At 43.3% G+C, this 20,047-nt stretch overlaps 1 protein-coding gene across 1 annotated transcript in view; it reads right to left on the bottom strand.

Moving 5' to 3' along the window:
• Nucleotides 1-20,047, bottom strand: part of RNF113A (ring finger protein 113A) — a 379,605-nt gene that overhangs the window by 25,958 nt on the left and 333,600 nt on the right. The window contains exon 9 of the mRNA XM_044055201.1: nt 1,664-1,770. Coding sequence (XP_043911136.1) covers nt 1,664-1,770 — 107 coding nt within the window. The remainder of the gene's footprint in view (nt 1-1,663; nt 1,771-20,047) is intronic.

The raw sequence follows: 20,047 nt of genomic DNA, 5'->3' as shown, positions 1-20,047 counted from the left end.
GTAGGGCCAGGGTTGGGGTGGATATCTCCACTTAGGGCTAGTTTTGATATGCATGAGGTTATTAGTTTTCTCAGTTTTTGAATGTGTTTGTTTATAAGGGAAACTTTATGATTGTGCTCTTTGGGTAATAGGTATGGTGGGAGGCTTACTATGTTAAGTTGTAGGGATGCTTTATGTTTGAGTAATATAGCTGGTAGAATATGTGGGGGGTGCATAGGGATGGTTTTTGAGTTGGTGGGAGGGGAGCTGAGTGAGGATGAGACATGAGAGGGTGAGACATGAGTGGTGGTGTGAGGAGTAGTACAGTGGTAGTGGTTGAGTGGGGGAATGATGGAGCTTTGGTGGGATGTAAGATATGCAAGGAGAGTGCATGCAGTGAGCATAGGTAAGGTAAGCTTGTACATGTTAGTTGAGGAGGTGTGATAGTAGTGGGAAGATGGAGGAGGTAGTGTTGGGTTAGCGCTGTGGTTGGCTACTGGAAAGATGGGAGGGGTTTGTGAGTGTAATAAAGGTGGGACCACTGGGGCGGAGGAATAGGGGGCAGGGTGGGAAGCGGGTAGAGACCCTGTTAGTTGCTCTTATGAAGGGGCTGGAAACAATCAGGTAACAGAGTTAATTGATGACTGAACATATGATAGTGACAAGGGTGATTGTAGTTTTAAAAAATGGTGCCTGCCACAGGTAATATTTATTAACTTTGGGATTGTCTTAAGGTAATAAACAGGGAAGGGGGAGGGGAGAACAAGGGTGTGAGCAGGCAGTTCTTTGTACTGCTGCTAATGAGCCAAAGCAAAGACAAGTTAGTGTTTGAGAAACAATCACAATTGACCAAGGACTGCTCTGAAACTGTAAGTCATTTCTTAACCATTTTTTGATCAGATTATGGATACTATCTGCTAACAGAAGGGAATAAGAGAAAAAGTGGAAGATGAGTGTGAGTGTGTGTGTGTGTGTGTGTGTGTGTGTGTGTGTGTGTGTGTGTGTGTGTGTGTGTGTGTGTGTGTGGTGGGGGGTTGCTTACAAGCCAAAGCAGAGTGCTCTCCAGGGGAAAATGAATATTGGCTCAAACAGGTAGACACATACTCAAAGTTAACTTTAGTTGTTTGCAGACAGTTCAGACCCGGACTGCGCTTTACTTATAAGAATGATCAAGGTGGTACCGCAGTTGAATACTTAAGAGTGGTGTTAGGTTGGAGAGACACTGAGCTCCTCATGGAGCCTGTAGCAGAGTGGATTTACTTATCCTCTGGAAGTTCTTTACATCTGCTCTGGCTCCCCCAGAGTATTTTTTTTCAGAGTAATTTTTACGCAATAACCTGTACTACTTTTAAGGTACCCTTCTCAGTACATCTGCAATATATACCACCTACAACACAGTAACATTCACACTGACCTATTCTTGAATTGTTTTAGTCAGCTGCCTGTATTTCGTACTTATGTGCTCTTGACTGGTGTTGAATATAAACAGTAACATATCTTTGACATATTGGATACCTTATACATTGGTCATGGCTGAAAAGGATACATTTTATCAACACCACATTATTTTACAAAGTGAATGATTTTTTTTTTTCAACAAAATACTAACTTCATTAAACAAAGAATTCTCTTAGGAGCAATCTATACATCTCTGACATTTACAAATAATGAGTAAGCATTTTACCTTTCGCAGGATTAAAGATGCCATTAGTTTGCTGTTCACACACATAACACCGTTTTGATTTACGGTAATGCTGTAAGGCACAGCTCTCACAGAAATAGTGTTTGCATCTGCCAACAAAAAGAGTACAAGTTTTTTTTCATTCTTCCATAATGAACAATAGCTATTTATTATTCCACAAGAAAATTGCAGTTTACCTCTGATTTACATGTGACAAAGGCTGTACAAGAACGACAAGTAACTTAAAACCTGCAACACTATACATACCCTGGGATTCAACAAAGCCTACACTAAGTGCACACTAAGTGTATACTGTTTTGAGTGAACAGACAACACCAATGTAACTCTCAGCTTCTTCCTCCTAATTTCAGTTTTCCTACGGATATTCTTGCAGCTTTAAATATTGACAGGAATTCATAAAGGTTACCACAAAGTGTAGACTACATACACACTTACTGTAATCTTGATGAGTTACTAGAAAGCACAAAAAATGAGATAAGAATGTCCTTGAATACATCCCATCTACATTTACTGTAGGCTTTATTTAATGTAGCCCATACTCCTTCTAAATAGCAAAGCAAAACGGGCACAATTGTCAGAGGTATCCAAAACAAAAGTGGATGAAACAGGCAATTTTGAGAGCTGCCCAAAACAAAAGTAAATGCAAGTGTCCCTATCTTCCTTCTTTATGTAAACTGCTGGATGATAAACATATGCCTAACATGTATATAATACTAAAAGGACTACAAACATTTTCACAGTTTGTATCTTACTATCCCAACCCACAAACAAGAGCTTCCAGTTTCTTGGTTTTTGTATTACCTTTTGGTTAGTCTCTTCCTCACAAACAGTGGATATAGAAAGTGTACACACCCCTGTTAAAATGTCAGGTTTTTGTGATATGAAAAAATGAGGCCACAAATTATTTCAAAACTTTTCCCACCTTTAATGTGACCTATAACCTTGTACAGCTCAACTGAAAAACAAATAACTCTGTTGGGGGGAAAATATAAATAAAAAACGTACAATAAGGCTATACACACTTATGCAACCAGCTTAAACAAATACTTTGTTGAAGCACCTTTTGATTTAATTACAGCAGTCTTCTTGAGTAGGAATCTATCAGCATGGCACATCTTGACTTGGCAATATTTGCCCACTCTTCCTTGCAAAAGTGCTCAAAATCTGTCAGATTGCGAGGGCATCTCTTGTGCACAGCCCTCTTCAGGTCACCCCACAGATTTTCTATTGGATTTAGGTCTGGGCTCTTGCTGGGCCATTCCAAAACTTTAATTTTCTTCTGGTGAAGCCATTCTTTTGTTGATTTGGATGTATGCTTGGGGTCACTGCCGTGTTGAAAGGTGAAATTCCTTTTCATCTATCTAGCAAACGCCTGAAGGTTTTGGGCCAAAAGTGACTGGTATTTGGAACTGTTCATAATTCCCTCCACCTTGACTAAAGCCCCAGTGTTCCAGCTGAAGAAAAGCAACCCCAAAACATGATACTGCCACCACCATGTTTCACCATGGGGACGGTGTTCTTTTGGTGATGCGAAGTGTTGTTTTTGCGCCAAACGTGCCTTTTGGAATTGTGGCCAAAAAGTTCAACCTTGGTCTCATCAGACCATAACACATTTTCCCACATGCTTTTGGGAGACTATGTATTGTTTTGCAAATTTTAGCTGGGCTTGGATGTTTTTCTGTGTAAGAAAAGGCTTCCGTCTTTCATTCCTACCCCATAGTCCAGACATATGGAGAATACAGGAGATTGTTGTAACATGTAATACACAACCAGTACTTGCCAGAAATTCCTGCAGCTCCTTCAGTGTTGCTGTAGGTCTCTTGGCAGCCTCCCTGACCAGTTTTCATCTTGTCTTTTCATCAATTTTGGTGGGACGTCCAGTTCTTTGCAACATCACTGTTGTCCCACATTTTCTCCACGTTTTGATGACTGTCTTCACTGTGTTCCATGGAATATCCAATGCTGTGGAAATTTTTTTGCACCCTTCTCCTGACTGATACCTTTCAACAATGAGATCCCTTTGATGCTTTGTAAGCTCTCTGCTCATGGCTTTTGCTGTAGCAGACAACTGAGTAAATGTCAAGAAAATCCTACTAGGACAGCTGAACTTTATTTGGGGTTGTTCAGAGTCTCTTTAATTGACGGGAGGTATGTACCCAAGACGACTGAATGCTGTAATTAAATCAAAGGGTGCTTCAACAAAGTATTAGTTTAAGGGTGTGCATACACAACAAGTATTAGTTTAAGGGTGTGCACACACAATAAAGTATTAAAGGTGTGCACACACAACAAAGTATTAGTTATGCAACCAGCATATTGTACGTTTTTTATTTTTTTCCCTAACATATTTGTAATTCAATCGAATTGTACAGGTTTATAGGTCACATTAAAGATGGGAAAAGTTCTGAAATGATTTATTGTGGTCTCATTTTTTTTTATATTACAAAAACCTGGCATTTTTAACAGGGGTGTGTACACTTTTTATATCTACTGTATTCTCAGCTACCATAACAGAAGTCATTTTAGTCCATACTCCTAAACACTTTTTATCTTATTATATCCCCATAAATTTGGGTATTGCTGAACCAGTTCCTCACTGGGTACACAGTTTGCTGATATAGCCTTTGTTTTATCGTCATTTATTTCATAGTCTGAGAAGACTTGAAATGGTCTCAAAGTTTCATAACACTGAAATGTACATTTCATGATTTCTGAAGTATAAAATAATATCTTCTGCAAATAAAAATAAAATGTCTTGATCACTTCCAGTTATATATCCTTGAATTTGTGGGTCCCTTTATTTTCTTTGCCAATGGCTCTAAATATAAAGCAAACTATAAAGTGAAAAAAAACACCAATGCCTGGTTCCTCTGATCAAACAAGACTTGACACAGGATGACTCTTCTCTCCTTAAATCTTGCTTCCAACCCTTCATACATTCTCATTATCAATACGGTTTTTCTTTCAGGGAATGCAAATACTACCATTTCCCAACTCAAAAAATCTCAGCTGATTCTACTGAATGCCTTCCCTTCATTAAAACCAACCAACAATATTGGCATTTTCTTATACCGTACTTCCCTCTGAATCATCAATGTGTCAAATGTTTGCCTCTCATCCAAAAAAATCACACTGATCCCTATCTATTCAATTCTGTCAACACCTTGGCCACTGTCTTAGCTAGTATCTACACATTATAATCATGATTTAAACTTCAATGGGGTCTATAAAAAGCTGGGTCTGAAGGGACTTTACCATCTTTGGGTAATTCAGCCACCAAAACTTTCTTTCAAAATGCTGGTACCCCCCCCCCCACCCCCCCAAAATATGTTAAACAAAACCTTCCAAATCTTTATCATTGTTGCCTCCTAACTTACCAATTTCCAAACTTCCCACAGGAGTGACATCTGTTCCCAAAGATTCCCTGTTGATTGATTTTACATCAACATTATCTCATCTCTTCCTATCTTGGCTATTAAATTTGGAACCTCATCTTCCTCTAACCTTGGTGTAAATGAGTCTTCCATATATGTATCTATTTTGTCCATTTTCTTCTTCTGAATTATACACATTTCAATAACATGTCTGGAATATCTCCAATATCTTTATAGGATCTCAGATTATTTTTCTTGTTACAGTCTCCCTTAGTTTGGAAAGCTACAGATGTGCATCTACTTACCATAAATATAGATGTTCAAATGTCTTTGCTGCTGCAGTAATGACCTTTGGGATTTCCTGCCTTGAAAGCCGGTGTCCAGCCCAAATAGCAGAGACTTGAACCTTAGACCTGGCTCAGTAGACACCCTCTCCTGACATTAGCACACTGGAATACAAGAACTTGTTAGCTGGTCTTATTTCCTCAGCTCTTTCTTGGCCCCTGACCAGAGTCAAACTCTCCTCACTAACAGTAGGGAGAGTGACAATTTCATTACTGCTGGATAGGAGCACGACTTGCTCAGCACTGTCTCCATAGTTAAAAGGGGATGAGAACATGGAGACCTAACTATGGCTGGGGAAAAGACTCATCAGTGGAGAATATCAAGGTACCTACCCCAACCTAACCCAAAGAGCACAGTTAAGAAGACCGGAGCTGAAGGGAGGAAAAAGGTACTGCAACAATGAAAACTCTCAAATAGATACATTAATGGTAAACAGACACACAATTGTACTATGTTCACAGTGTTTCACTGTTGCAATAAAAAACTTTGGGAAGATTCCCACAGCTAATGAGACAGGGGTCTTTGGACAGAAGACTGGGCAGAAGAGATGATACACTGCAGAGCTGTACGGATGAATTCTACCCTAGCCTTAGATGCAGCAACAGCTAGATTCTATTGCCTGGAAAAGATATGCACTGAGGATAATGTATCTGCCTCAAAGATGATGTTGGTAGGTACTCCCCTCAGGATGGCAGTAGCTGTAGCCTGGTGGAAAAGTGCCCCAATACTATTAAGCAACTGCTTGCCAAGGTATGTGTAATTAAAGGTGATACAGTTAGCAATCCATTTAGAAACAGATCAGCTCTCCCTCTATTTTTTGCAAAGGCGACAAAGCTGGCCGATTTTCTAACGTTCTTAGTTTTGTGCAAAGTGAATCCAAGTTATCTCCACATTCATGGAATACAGGACTCTTTTTCCTTAGCTCTGAGGCTTAGGAAATAAGACAGGCAAAATGAATGGCTTAATTCAGGGAGATCACATAAAGCACTTTTGGCATAAAAGACAGGGTTTGTGCATAAGGAAACTCTGCTCTTATGAAGACCAGAAAGGTGTCTCTGCATAGAAGTTCTTGTACTTTTGGTATACTTCTGGCAGACGTTAAAGATACTGGCAGTACTGTTTCCAGGAGGTGAATTTAAGGTGAGCCAAGGCAGCAGGCTTAACAGGAGGTAGACTAAGGTTTTCTAAGACAAAGTTTTGATCCCAAGCAGGAGCAGGGGTTAAACAACTTTATTAAACATGACATTAAAGAGTGACGCAGGAAAGTACAGTTTTGTGCCTACCATAAATGTAGATGTTCGAGTGCTAATACAGCTGCAGTCATAACAGATGGGTTCTCCTGCCGTCAGGCGGGTCCTCGGTCGGCCGAATTCCAAAGTCTAGGTCCGGCGTCGGTTGTCGTCGCTTCTTCCCTGACGTCAGTGCGACAGGGGTATAAAAGAACCAGCCGACGCCATTTTCTTCAGTTTTTCTTGCCCCAGATGTCAGGTGCCCCCAGAAGGAAGGCAATACATAAATTTGTGTAATAAAACAATGCAAAATAATAAAAATACAGTAGTTGCAAGCAAATACACCATAAATGAATACCCCAATCAGGATGTATGAGGAGGTGTTAGCCAATAGGCCTGTCCCAAGAGGGGAAGGAGGGAGGGAAACCTGGACTGCAGCTGTATTAGCACTCGAACATCTACATTTATGGTAGGTACAAAACTGTACTATGTTCATTGTGCATACAGCTGCAGTCATAACTGATGGGTAGAATCCCAAAGCTAAGAAAGGGGTGGTAGGCACTAGGTGGAACTAGGAGGAGCCAGGATGCCCTGCAAGACTGCAGTGGCAAAGCCTGCTCTAGTTTTGGAGTATAATGGTAGGTGTTAGTGCTTGGAGAAGGTATGCACAGAACTCCAAGTGGCTGCTTCCAAAATATCTTTGGTAGGAACTCCTCTGAGGAAAGCTGCAGAGGTAGCTGTGGCCCTTGTGGAGTGAGATCTGATGCCTGCAGATACAGTTTTACAATGAAAAGAGTAACAAAAGCGTATGCAGTGGGCTATCCATTTTGAAATTGTCTGTTTGGAAATTGGCTTTCCTTGAGCTCCTATAGCATAGGACACAAAGAGCTGTTCCGATTTTCTGAAAGGCTTTGTTCTGTCCAAATAGTAACGCAACTGTCTGTGGATGTCCAAGGAATGTAGTAATCTCTCCCCTTTGTTTTGAGGATTAGGGTAAAAGGTAGGTAAGTGTATAGCCTGATTCAAAGCTACCCTGGATACCACCTTTGGCATAAAGGACGGGTTGGTTCGTAAGGAAACTCTGTCCTGATGGAAGATGATAAAAGGTTGCACAGCCATGAGGGCTTGTAGTTCCGATACCCTACGAGCTGAGGTGATAGCCAGAAGGAAAGCTGTTTTCCAGGACAAATATTGCAAATCTGTTGAGGCAGCTGGCTCAAAAAGAGGCAAGGTCAGCTTTTCTAGAATGAAATTGAAGTCCCACGCAGGTATTGGTTGTTTCCTTGGGGTTTTTATATTCTTAGCCCCTCTGAGGAACTGTCCTAAGAGGGGGTGAGAGAATAAGGGTGGATCAGTGTTGTATTCTGCAGAAATGGCTGAGGCATGGATTTTGATGGAGGAGAATGAAAGTCCACTGCTTAGCAGCTCAGCTAGATACTGTAATATTTGAGGTAAATTCAGTTTTCCAGGATTCTGGCCCTTTTTCTCATTCCAGGCACAAAACCGTTTCCATTTTGCAGAGTAAGCTTTTCTAGTAGACGGCCTTCTGGCCTCCAAAATGACATCCTGCACTTCCTTGGAGAGTAGGGTCTGTTGTGATGTTAAGGAATCTTCCATGTAGCCAGATTGAGTGTTTTCAGTTGACTGTGAAGAGTTTTGAAGCTGTGCTGAGTCAGAAGAAGAGGCATTAGAGGTAGGGTCCATGGAGGGGAATGCGTCAGGCTCCTCAGGAGTGGGTACCAGTGCTGTCTTGGCCAGTCTGGAGCAAGGAGAATCATCTTTGGTCTGTCTGCTCTGGTTTTTAATAGAACTTTGGGCAGCAGAGGAAGAGGTGGAAAGGCATAAACTGTCATTGCTGACCAACTGAGAGAGAGAGCGCGTCCACTCTCCAGGCCTTTGGATGAAAAGTCCTTGAGCAGAATTTTGTCAATTGGTGATTTTTGTGGGAGGCAAAGAGATCTATGTCTGGCCTTCCCCATGCTTGAATTATCTCTGTAAAAACTTGAGGATGCAACTTCCATTCGTGTGGATCTGTCATATTTCTGCTTAGGTTGCCTGCCAGCGTGTTTTCCTTGCCTGGCAAGTACTGTGCTTGAAGTTCGATTTGTAATTCCAGAGCCATGTTCCAAAGTGACATGGCCAGCCTGCATAGGGGGTATGAATGAGTTCCTCCCTGTTTGTTTATGTACCACATTACTGTGGTGTTGTCTGTCCTTATCAATAGTTGACCTGGATGCAGAAGGTCTTTGAAAGCTATAATAGCATTTATTACTGCTAGCATTTCCTTTTGATTGATGTGAAGGTGCTTTTCTTTTTGGGACCATTTGCCCTGAATGCACCGATCTGTCATGTGCGCCCCCCAGGCGTAGTCCGAGGTGTCTGTTGTGATGACTTGATTTGCTTGAGGCTTGCAGAATGGGAGACCTGTGTTTGTTTGGCATGCTTGAGCCCACCACAGAAATTCCTTTTGAAGACATGGAATTAGTGGTATTAATGTTTCCAAACTGTGGCTGTGTTGAGACCATAGGTTTTTCAGGTACCATTGTAGTTTTCTCATATGCAGCTTTGCACATGGGATTAGTAGGATGCAAGATGCCATGAATCCCAGAGCCTGCAGGATTTTCCTTGCAGTCAGCCTGGTGAAATTTGCTAGTGTTCTGAAGTATTGAGTTAGTTGCCCCTACTTCTCTGGCGTGAGGTAGGCCATCTGGGTGTTTGTGTCCAAGTTGGCACCCAGGAAAATTATTTTCTGAGAGGGTATTGGCCTTGATTTCTTTTTGTTGACTGTGTATCCCAGAGAATTCAACAACATTATTACAAAAGCCAGATGTTTCAGAAGTATGTGCTTGCTGTCCGCTTGGATCAGGCAGTCGTCCAAATATGGTTATATTTGTATCCCTTAAAGTCTGCAGTAGGCGATTACTGATGCCAGGCATTTCGTGAATACTCTGGGCGCAGTAGATAAGCCAAAGGGCAATGCAGAGAATTGATAATGGGTTGAACCTGCAAGAAATCTGAGGTATCTTCTGCAATTTTGTCTGATTGGGACATGCAGGTATGCCTCCTTGAGGTCCAATGTTACCAGCCAAGACTCCTTGCCCAGCATGGGAAGAAGCTGCTGTAATGTGAGCATCTTGAATTTTGGTAAAAGTAAGTATGCGTTTAGGATGGATAGGTCCAAAATAGGTCTCCAATCTTTTCCCTTCCTTGGTACCAGGAATAGTCTGGAATAAAAACCTTGACCTTGTTCGTGAGTAGGTACCTCTTGAATAGCTTTCATGTCCATGAGATCTGAAATTTGTCTTTGTGCCTCTGCCCTTTGTGTGGCAGGTTTGGCATGCCTCTCATTTTTGGAAGGGTGTGAAAATGGAATCTGTAGCCTCTGTTTATAATGTCCAGGATCCATTTGTCTTTTGTGACAATATGCCAATTTTTTGAAAATAATGCCAGTTTTCCGCCTAAGGGTGCTGCCATTTGAGCCTTGCTTGGCATGCAAAGGGGAAAGTCATTGGGCTTGCTTTCTGAATGGCTGCGAACTATCCTCCCCACCTCTTTGGGTAGGAGCTTGCCATTGTCTGCCTCTAAACGATCCTTGAGATTGCCCTCTGCCCCTTGGGCGCCTGTATCTACCTCTTTGGGGTCTGTCCGTGGCTGGAAAGGACCAATTTTTGGAAGGCCAATTTCTACTGAAACATGGAGGTTGTACCTGTAGAAAATCTTTCACCGTTTGCATTGATTTAGCCTTTTCCTCCATTTTCTTTAATACCTCCTCAGCTTTAACACCAAATAATACATCCTTTTGCAGAGGGGCATCTAGTAATTTAGCTTTGACATGATCTGGCAAGGTTTGCTCCTTGAGCCAGGCATGTCTACGTATGACTGATCCTGTAACAGCAGCTCTACATGAGGCCTCTAGAGCATCAAAACCACATTGCAAGGTATGTTTACCCACTTGTTCTGCACTATGCATCAAATCCTGCAACTCCTTCAAGTCTGGTTGTTCAGGTTGTGACATTTTACTTCTCAACTGTGATAACAGAAACTGTTGGTACTTTAGCATATGGAACTGGCAGTTTAATGCCCTCATGGTTAAGGTGGCCGAGGTGTATACCTTTTTCCCCCACCTTTCTAAGGATCTGGAATCTCTCTCGGAAGGTAATGGATTTTTAGCAGTGGAGGTCTTAATTCCCTTGGGGCCCTGTGAGATAGTTTCTGGGTCAGCCGCATGGCTTTTGTATAAAAATTGGTGTGAGTCAGGAACCCGGTAGTACCTGTCCGGCTTGACTGGGGCTGGAGGTAAGGAATCTGGGTTAAGGCAGGCCTCCGAGTACACATCATCTAGTATGTCTAAGACAGGAGGTATAGCCAGAGGCCTGTGCTGAGGTAGCAAGAGAAAATCCCTAAGCCTTTTCTCAGAATCTGAGTACTCTTGGCCTTCCCAGTGGAAGTGTTCCCTTAAGGTATGCAAGGTTTCCCCAAATGAGTAATCCTCTGGGGAGGAGACAGAGGGAATGGACTCCTCTGCATCAGAATCTTCAAAAGGGGAGTAAGAATGTTCTTGTTCATCAGAGTGCTCTGAAATAATGGAGGCCTGGTCAGAGGAGGGGGATTCTTCCTCCAATCTGGGCCTTTTGTCTGGGGGGGGGGGTTGAGAACCCCTGATAAGAGTAATTAAATCCTCAGCCATTTTAAGCATCTGTTTTTTAGGCATGGGGGCTGGAGAAGGACCCTGTGTAGCTTGTCTCTTAGAATGCATGGCTGCTTTAGACTTAGTGAAAGCCATGATGGAAAAGGAAGAGGAAGGTCTGAAGACACCTTGAGAGGAGGCAGATCTGTCTACATTTTGAGATTCACCACCAAGAGTGACTTCGGTATCTGTAGTCGGGGTGTGGGCCGAGGAGCCTGCGACCTCGGGCACAGAAGACACCACCAATGAAGTGTCGTCGGTAGGCAGGGGCTGCGTAGGCGCCTCACTGAGAACCGGACCACCTATAGTCGGCTTTGGCGTGGTGTCGGTAGAGGCCGCGGACCTCGTGTGTCGGTCCTTATCTTTGCGTTTTTTAGACAAAACTGGAGTCGGAGTATCCGACGACATAATATAGTTAAATTTTTTGCCAAAATAGTGCTGGGCGAACTCCGCCCGACGCTTAATGGTGCGCTTGTTGAATGTAGCACAAAAACGACAGACCGAGACGTCGTGGTCTGGGCCTAAGCAAGGAATGCAGAGGGAATGAAAATCCTTATGCGGTATTTGCTTCCCACATGAAATACAATTATTAACTTTGTCTTAAATCGGTCTGAGGCAAGAAAAGTTTCCCCAACGGGGTACTTAGCTTTCAAGAAGACTTCGGTTCCAAACTTTTCGTAATTTCAAGAGCTGGCCGACCGGCACTTGCAAACTGCTTCTGCTTCAGGCACCGCGTGGCAAGAAAGACTGAAGAAAATGGCATAGGCTGGTTCTTTTATACCCCTGTCGCACTGACGTCAGGGAAGAAGCGACGACAACCGACGCCGGACCTAGACTTTGGAATTCGGCAAACCGAGGACCCGCCTGACGGCAGGAGAACCCATCTGTTATGACTGCAGCTGTATGCACGATGAACATCATGATGTAATAACATAAAACAAACCATGCAAATGTTTCTTTTTTTTTTAAGCAATACACATTAACAATTTCATTCTTTCTAACATTGCATAAATTGCTCAATTCCTGTCATCCCTTAAACATTACTCCTCTTTCTGAACACTATTCTGCATGTACTGTTCCCACAAATTCAATTTATTTCTATAGCTTTTGATCCTTCCCTTTTCTAGAGATCCCACTTCCAGTTTTTGTTACCTCATTTACAATATTGAGTACTTCAATTATAGTTTAGATCCTGAACAACATTTCCTAGGACTACTTTTTTTTGCAGCAACAGTGTTAATGGAATGTTTTTATAGTTTAAGAAGTATTCCCAACTGGATTGAATTAGCGATTGGATGAATTTGTGCATGTGGTGCGAGTGCGCTCATTTTAAAAGCATTATGAACTGTGTGGTTTCAATTCTGATGAAGTCCCAAGTTTAGAGGGAGAAAAGCACTCAACTTTGCATATTGAAGTTTTTATTCTTCATTTTAAAAATACCTGAGCAAAAACTTCCAAGCAAAAATTCCAAACCTTCTGGACTCCGTTGCATACTTGGGAGCTGTACAGCTTTCCTCATATTGTTCACAAGTTTATAGGAGTGTACCCGGCTGTGCTTTGTAAGCCTAGCCATACATCCCAAATCTCTGACAAGTTCTGGTACCTTAAGTGTAAGCAGGAGCTTATGAGATGAAATATTTACAAGCAGGGGTCAGGGAGATGAACCATTACAAGATGTCTATATCCATTAGAGACATAGGTGCCAAACCAGGGATGACTTACCCATCCAACTGTCCAAGTTGCACTTCAGTTGGGTTAAGGAGGAACTGTTTTACATGGATGAGGAGTCTGTTCCAGAGAAGGGTAGTCAATCTGATACATACATGTCTCTCCAGCAGGTCCTATTTATATCACAGGCAAAGTTTATTAGAATTCATAATTCTGGTGCTGTTTGTTTTACGGACATGCAAGAGATCCATCAGGGTGGGATCTAACAATGCCTTGTATGCGTGGCATAGATGTCCACTCGATTCTTTAAATTAAAAGAGGACTACTGGCAATATGACTTGTAAAGGTTGCTGCCCCTTGGCCATACATGGGTCAACAAACCTCTTCTATTTGATGATATAATGCCTTCCTAGTGCTAGGTTTTCTTGCTTCTAGGAGTGTGTGTAAGACATCCTCAGAAAAAAGTCTTGTGGAGGGTATGAGAATAGTACAGTTGTGTACACTTACCATAAATGTAGATGTTTGAGTGTATTCACTGTTGCATTCATCACATTTGGGCTATCTGCTTGCAGTAGCCCTCAGTTGGCCTGATTATCAAAGTATTGGGTCCTGCGTCGGTTGCGGTCTCATCTTCCATGACGTCAGGTAGTCAGGGGTATAAAGCATGCAGCCACACCATTACATCAGTTTTTCTTGCTCCAGATGTCAGGTGCCCCCCTAATGGGAAGCAATTAAATATATATACAAGGTTACACCTCCAACAAAAAAGCAAATACATCAAAAAGCTTTAAGCATAGTAAAAAGGAATACAGGTATAGCCAAAAGAAGTCAGGGGGCTGGAGGGAGGGTAACTAGGACTGCAACAGTGAATACACTCGAACATCTACATTTATGGCAAGTGTACACAACTGTACTATGTCCTTCGTGTTTCACTGTTGCAGTCATCACATTTGGGCAGATTCCCAAAGCTAAGGATAGGAGGAGGAAATTAGATAGCATTAGGACCAGCTATAAGGCCCTGCAAGACTGCAGTGGCAAAGCCAGCTCTGGATTTAGAGAAAATTGGCAAATGGTAATGCTTGGTGAAGGTATATACAGAACTCCAAGTAGCAGCTTCTAGGATGTCCCTGGTAGGGACACCTCTGAGAAAGGCTGTAGAAGTAGATGCAGGCCTGGTTGAATGTGGTCTTATCCCCTGTGGGATAGGTTTTCCATGGTGCTTATAGCAGAAATTAATGCAATTGCCTATCCATTTAGACATGGCTTGCTTTGAAATGGCCTTCCCCTCTGCCCCTGCAGCAAATGTCACCAGCAGCTGTTCGGATTTCCTGAGAGGTTTAGTCCTGTCCAAGTAAAATCTAAGTTGTCTGTGCACATCTAAGGAGTGCAGTACCAGTTCCCCTTTGTTCTGTGGATTAGAAAAGAAGGTTGGCAAATGAATGGACTGATTAAGAGCCACACTGGATACCACCTTGGGCATGAAGGAATGATTGGTCCTGAGGGACACCCTGTCCGCATGAAAGATGATGAAAGGCTCCACTGCCATAAGGGCCTGTAATTCAGACACCCTTCTTGCTGAAGTGATGGCTAAAAGGAAGGCTGTTTTCCAAGAAAGGAATTTCAAGTCTGCATTTGCAGCTGGCTCAAAAGGAGGTAGAGTGCGTTTTTCAAATGCAAAGTTAAGGTCCCAGCCTAGAGTTGGGCTTTCCTGGGTGGTCTTAAGTTTTTGGCCCCTCTGAGGAACTGCTTGAGCAGTGGATGAGAGAAGAGGGGTGGTTCTGTGTTGTAATGAGCTGAAATGGCTGAGGCATGAGTTTTGATGGAGGAAAAGGAAAGGCCCTTGTGAAGCATCTCAGTTAAGTATTGAAGAATCTGAGGTAAATTGGTTCCAGGAACAGAATCTTTTCCATTTTTCAGCACAAGATTTTCTAGTACTAGACCTCCTTGCCTCCAAAATGACATCCAACACTTGTTTACTGAGGGGATGGTACGGGAGAGCTCAGGTAATTAGCCAGGCTGCCAGGTTCAGGGTTTGAAGCTGAGGGTGCAGAATTTGGCCATCTTGCTGGGACAGCATGGTAGGGGTCTGAGGCAGGTGCCATGGTGCCAGCAGTGATACACTGCGCAAGAGGGGTTACCAGTGTTCGCGTAGCCAGTCTGGTGCAATCAGTATCGTCCTTGGTTTGTCCTGTTTGATCTTTAGTAGTACCTTGGAGAGGAGAGGCAGAGGAGGAAAGGCATAAACTGATAGATTTTTCCAGGTGAAGGACAGGGCATCCACTTTCCAAGCTTGTTTGTGGGGAGTCCTTGTGCAGAATGTGTTCAATTGTTAGTTCAGGGGGGGGGGGGGGCAAACAGGTCCATCTCTGGGCTCCACATGTTGAATGTCTTTGGTTCCAGTTTCCACTCATGTGGGTCCATGAGATTTCTGCTCAGTTCATCTGCCAGTGTATTTATCTTTCCTGGCAGGAATTGAGCCTGTAGGTGCACTTGGTAGCTCAAGGCTGTGTTCCACAGAGCCATGGCTAGTCTGCAGAGAGGGTATGAGTGGGTTCCCCTCTGCTTGTTTATGTACCACATAACAGTGGTGTTGTCCATCTTTACCATTAATTGTCTTGGAAGAATGTGGTCCTTGAAGGCTGTCAGAGCATTCTGTACAGCTAACATTTCTTTTTGATTGATATGCAGGTGCATTTGACTTGAGTTCCATTTGCCCTGAATGCACTTCCCTGCCAAGTGAGCCCCCCATGCATAGTCTGATGAATCTGTTAGGGTTTGGGTGGCAGGGGGTAGAGTGAATGGCAGTCCCTTGTTTTGGTAGCAGGCCTCTGCCCACCAAAGGAACTCTATCTGTAGGGAAGGTATGACAGGAATCATTGTTTCTAGATCCTGAGAATGTTGACACCATAGGCTTTTTAGATACCATTATAGTTTCCTCATATGCAGTCTTGCATATAGAATTAGGAGAATGCACGTGGCCATGAACCCCAAGGCTTGCAGTATTTGTCTTGCAGATACCAGGGTCTTTGTGGCCATTAGTTTTAAGTAGGCTGTCAAATGAACTTGTTTCTCTGGCGTTAGGAAAGCCATCTGGGAAGAGGTGTTCAAACTTGCTCCCAGGAATACAATTTGTTGGCAGGGTACAAGATGTGATTTCTTTTCGTTTACAGTGTACCCCAGAGAAGTTAGCACTTTCTGTACAAATGCCAGATGATTCAAAAGTATGTCCTGGCTTTCTGCCTGAATTAGACAATCATCCGGGTATGGGTATAATTTGAATATTTCTTTGCCTGCAAAATGCAATGACGGGAGGTAGGCACTTTGTGAATACTCCGATTCCCCGATTGGGATGTGCAGGTAGGTTTCCTTTAAATCCAGTGTTGCCAACCAGGCATCCTTGCCCAGGACAGGAAGAAACTGGTGAAGAGTTAGCATCTTGAATTTTGGAATCACCAAAAAAGTGTTTAGGATAGAGAGGTCCGGGATTGGACACCAGGAGTTGTCTTTTCTGGGCACCAGGAAAAGTCTTGAGTAGAAACCTTGTCCCATTTCCTCTTCTCAGACAGTCTGAATAGCCCTTATACTTAGAGGGAGAACTTGCTTTTGAGCTTCTGCCCACTGATTTGGGGGTAGATCTGGCCAAACGTTTGGGGTTGGTAAAATGTGGAAGTGGAATCTGTATCCTTGGGAAACTATATTTAAAAAAACATTTGTCCTGGGTAATAAGGTCCCAGGTTTTTTGCCTGTAGAGCAATCTTTCCCCCTAAAGGAGCAGTCAGTTGAGAAGGGCTTGGAAGTTTTAAAGTTAAGTCATTGAGACAGTTTACTGGGGTCTGGTGGCTAGTTGACAGAAGTAGGTTGTCAGGTTTGTTTTTCTGGTGTAAGGAATGCCATCTGGCATGCTGTGTCCAGGCTTGCTCCCAGGAATGCAATTTTTTGTGTGGGTACTAGTTTGGATTTCTTTTTGTTGATAGTATATCCCAGGGAGGTCAGTAGGGTCCTTTACAAAGGTGAGGTGCTTTAGTAGCTTTTCCTGACTGTCTGCCTGAATCAGGCAGTTGTCTAAGTGTGGGGAAATTTGAATATTTCTTTGTCTGCAAAAAGCTATGGCGGGAGCCTGGCATTTTGTGAAAACTCTGGGAGCAGTGGATAAGCCAAATGGAAGCACAGAGAACTGAAAGTGCAGTGATCCCGCCCTGAAACGGAGATATTTCCTGCAAGATCCCCAGACTGGGATGTGTAGGTAGGCCTCTTAGGTCTAGGGTGGCTAACCAAGCATCCTTGGAGAGCATAGGTAGAAGTTGCTGGAGGGTGAGCATTTTGAATTTTGGTATCACCAGGAAAGTGTTTAGAATGGATAGATCGAGGATGGGGCGCCAGGTGCCCTCTTTTCTGTGTAACAGGAAGAGTCTGGAGTAGAAACATTGGCCTACTCGTTCTGCAGGAACATGCTCTATTGCCCTCGAGAGCAGGGAAAGGACTTGCTCTTTGGCCTCTGCCCATTGGTTTGGGGGATGATCTGGGAACCCTTTTGGGGTTGGTAGAGTGTGGAAATAAAATCTCTATCCCTGGGACACTACGATGAGGACCCAGCGGACTTTGGTAATAGTGGCCCAGGTGCTTGCGTGGGAGGAGAGTTTTCCTCCAAGGGGCAAGAGCAGGTGGGCAGAGGGAAGGGGTGGAAGCGTGAAGTCATTGTGCGTTATTACCATGAGGGAGTGGCCTAGCTCTCTCTGGTTGTGAAGAAGAGGAACTCCATTGCTTAGATCTCTGTATTACCTGGGGCTGCTGTCTGGGGTGCCTGCTTCCCCAGGGTCTGGGTTGAGCTGACCTGGAGAGGGCAGGAAAGGACCAGTGCCTGGAGGGGCAATGTCTACTGAACCTCGGTGGCTGGACCTGCAAGTAGTCTAACTGTCTGGACAGGTTTAGCTTTTTCTTCCACCTTTTTAAGACCTCCTCTGCTTTGGTACCAAATAAGTTGTCTTTGTGCAGTGGTGCGTCCAATAATTTGGATTTGACATGGTCTGGCAAGGGCTGTTCCTATAGCCAAGCATGCCTTCTAAGGACAGAACCAGTGATTGCTACCCTGCAAGATGCTTCTAGGGCGTCAAAACCACATTGTAAGGTTTGCTTAGTTATTTGACTTGCAGAATGCATTAACTTTTGTAACTCTATTGTCTGCATAAGCAGGAAAGGAAGATATTTTTTGTTTGTGGAGTTCCATGGTGTGTTGCTGATATTTCAGCATATGGAACTGACAATTTAGTGCTCTAATAGCAAGAGTAGCAGAGGTGTATACTTTTTTACCCCATCAGTCTAATGCTCGGGAATCCTTATCTGAGGGGGTGGGATTCTTAGCAGAAGTTGCTTTAATTCCTTTAGGTCCTTGAGAGATAACCTCGGGGTCAGCAGTAGGATTTTTGAATAGAAATTTGTGAGAGTCAGGGACTCTATAGTACCGGTCTGGTTTCCTGGGAGCAGGAGGGAGGGTGTCAGGAGTCAAACTGGATTCTATAAAAACATCATCCACAACATCCAGGACAGGAGGAATGGCCAGAGGTCTGTGCTGTGGAAGATCTAAGAATTCCCCGAGTCTCTTTTTTGACTGAGGGTAGTCCTGACATTCGCATTGGAAATGTTCCCTTAAGGTATGTAGGGTTTCCCCAAAGGAGAAGTCCTCTGGTGGAAGGCTGAAGGGATGGATTTCTCTGCATCAGAATCCTCATAAGCTGAGAGGGGTTGCATATCTTCATAATCAGATGCATCGGAGTCACCGGACTCCTGTTCAGGTAAAACTACTGGGTACAAATCTCTTTCTTTTGGAACGAGTAGCCTGGCTTCCCCTTATTATAAGGTCTTCTGCCACTTTAAGCATCTGGGACTGAGGCAAGGAAGAAGGTGCCTGAGATTGGGTCATCAGTTTCTTGGGTGTGGTTCGTAACCTAGGCCCTAGAAACTTGGTAGTTTTTGACAGAACGGTAGACATGAAAGAAGTCGTTGGTCTGTGTCGAGAATCGGTAGTGCAAAATACTTCCTCAGAAGCCGGTGTCTGCTCAGCGGATCCAGACCCATCCAAGGTAGAGACATCCGCAGGATCTTTAGTCATTGAAGAGTCTCGCGGCATACCGGACTCCAAAAGGGACTTGGTAGTGGCCTGCGAATCCACAGAAGCGGGCATCAAGGGCTGCGAAAGCACCTCACTGAGGACCAGAGAACGGACGACTAGCTTAACGGAAGAGTCGTTGGCAGTTTTGGACCTGCGCGGTCTGTCTCTGTCTTTATTTTTATGTTTTTTGGGAAGATCTGCTGTTGGATGGCTTACTGAAGCCATATCAGAATTCGAGGACTGACAGTGAAAATATTTGGCTACAATAAGGGCCAGACTATGTATAGTTCTGGCATTGAACAGAGCATAAAAGTGACAGCGGGGGATGTCGTGGTCTGGGCCTAAGCAAGTGATGTAGTAGGAATGAAAATCTTGGTGTGGTATTTGCTTTCCACAGGCGAGACAATTGTTAACTTTTTCTGACATCGGTTAGAGCAAGAAAAAAGGATCCCCAACAGGGTACTTAGCTTTAGAAGACTTGCACTTCAATTTCGGAAACAAAAAACTCAGGTAGTGGCGGCACTCGTGCGAACTGCTTCTGTTAGGGCTCCTCGGCAAGAAAGCCTGATGTAATGGTGTTGACTGCCTTAATTTATAACATTGACGTCAGTCCTGGAGCGATGGCAGCCGATGCAGAAATACTAAGCCTCTGGCATTCGGGCCGACTGAGGGCTACCCTGGCAAGGATAACCCAAACGTGACGACTGCAACAGTGAAACACGAAGAACATCAATAAATACAAAACCAGAAAACAATGTTTTGGTAAAAAAAATATGTTACATATAAATATAAAGTGCTTGCTCGTAAAGTGCTTATTTTTCAAAATCCCATATAAACTTTATGTGAGACAAACTGAATAAATAATTTTATGTAAAACAATATTCTTATTTTAAATATAAAAATACAAAGTGCGAATATATTACCTCTCAAGTGCCTTTAATTTTAGTAGGTAAGAGA

This window comes from Protopterus annectens, chromosome 13.part0 (assembly GCF_019279795.1).
Source record: "Protopterus annectens isolate FY-2018-M chromosome 13.part0, PAN1.0, whole genome shotgun sequence".
Taxonomy (NCBI): Eukaryota; Metazoa; Chordata; order Ceratodontiformes; family Protopteridae; genus Protopterus; species Protopterus annectens.
This window is presented reverse-complemented; position numbering and strand designations above follow the sequence as displayed.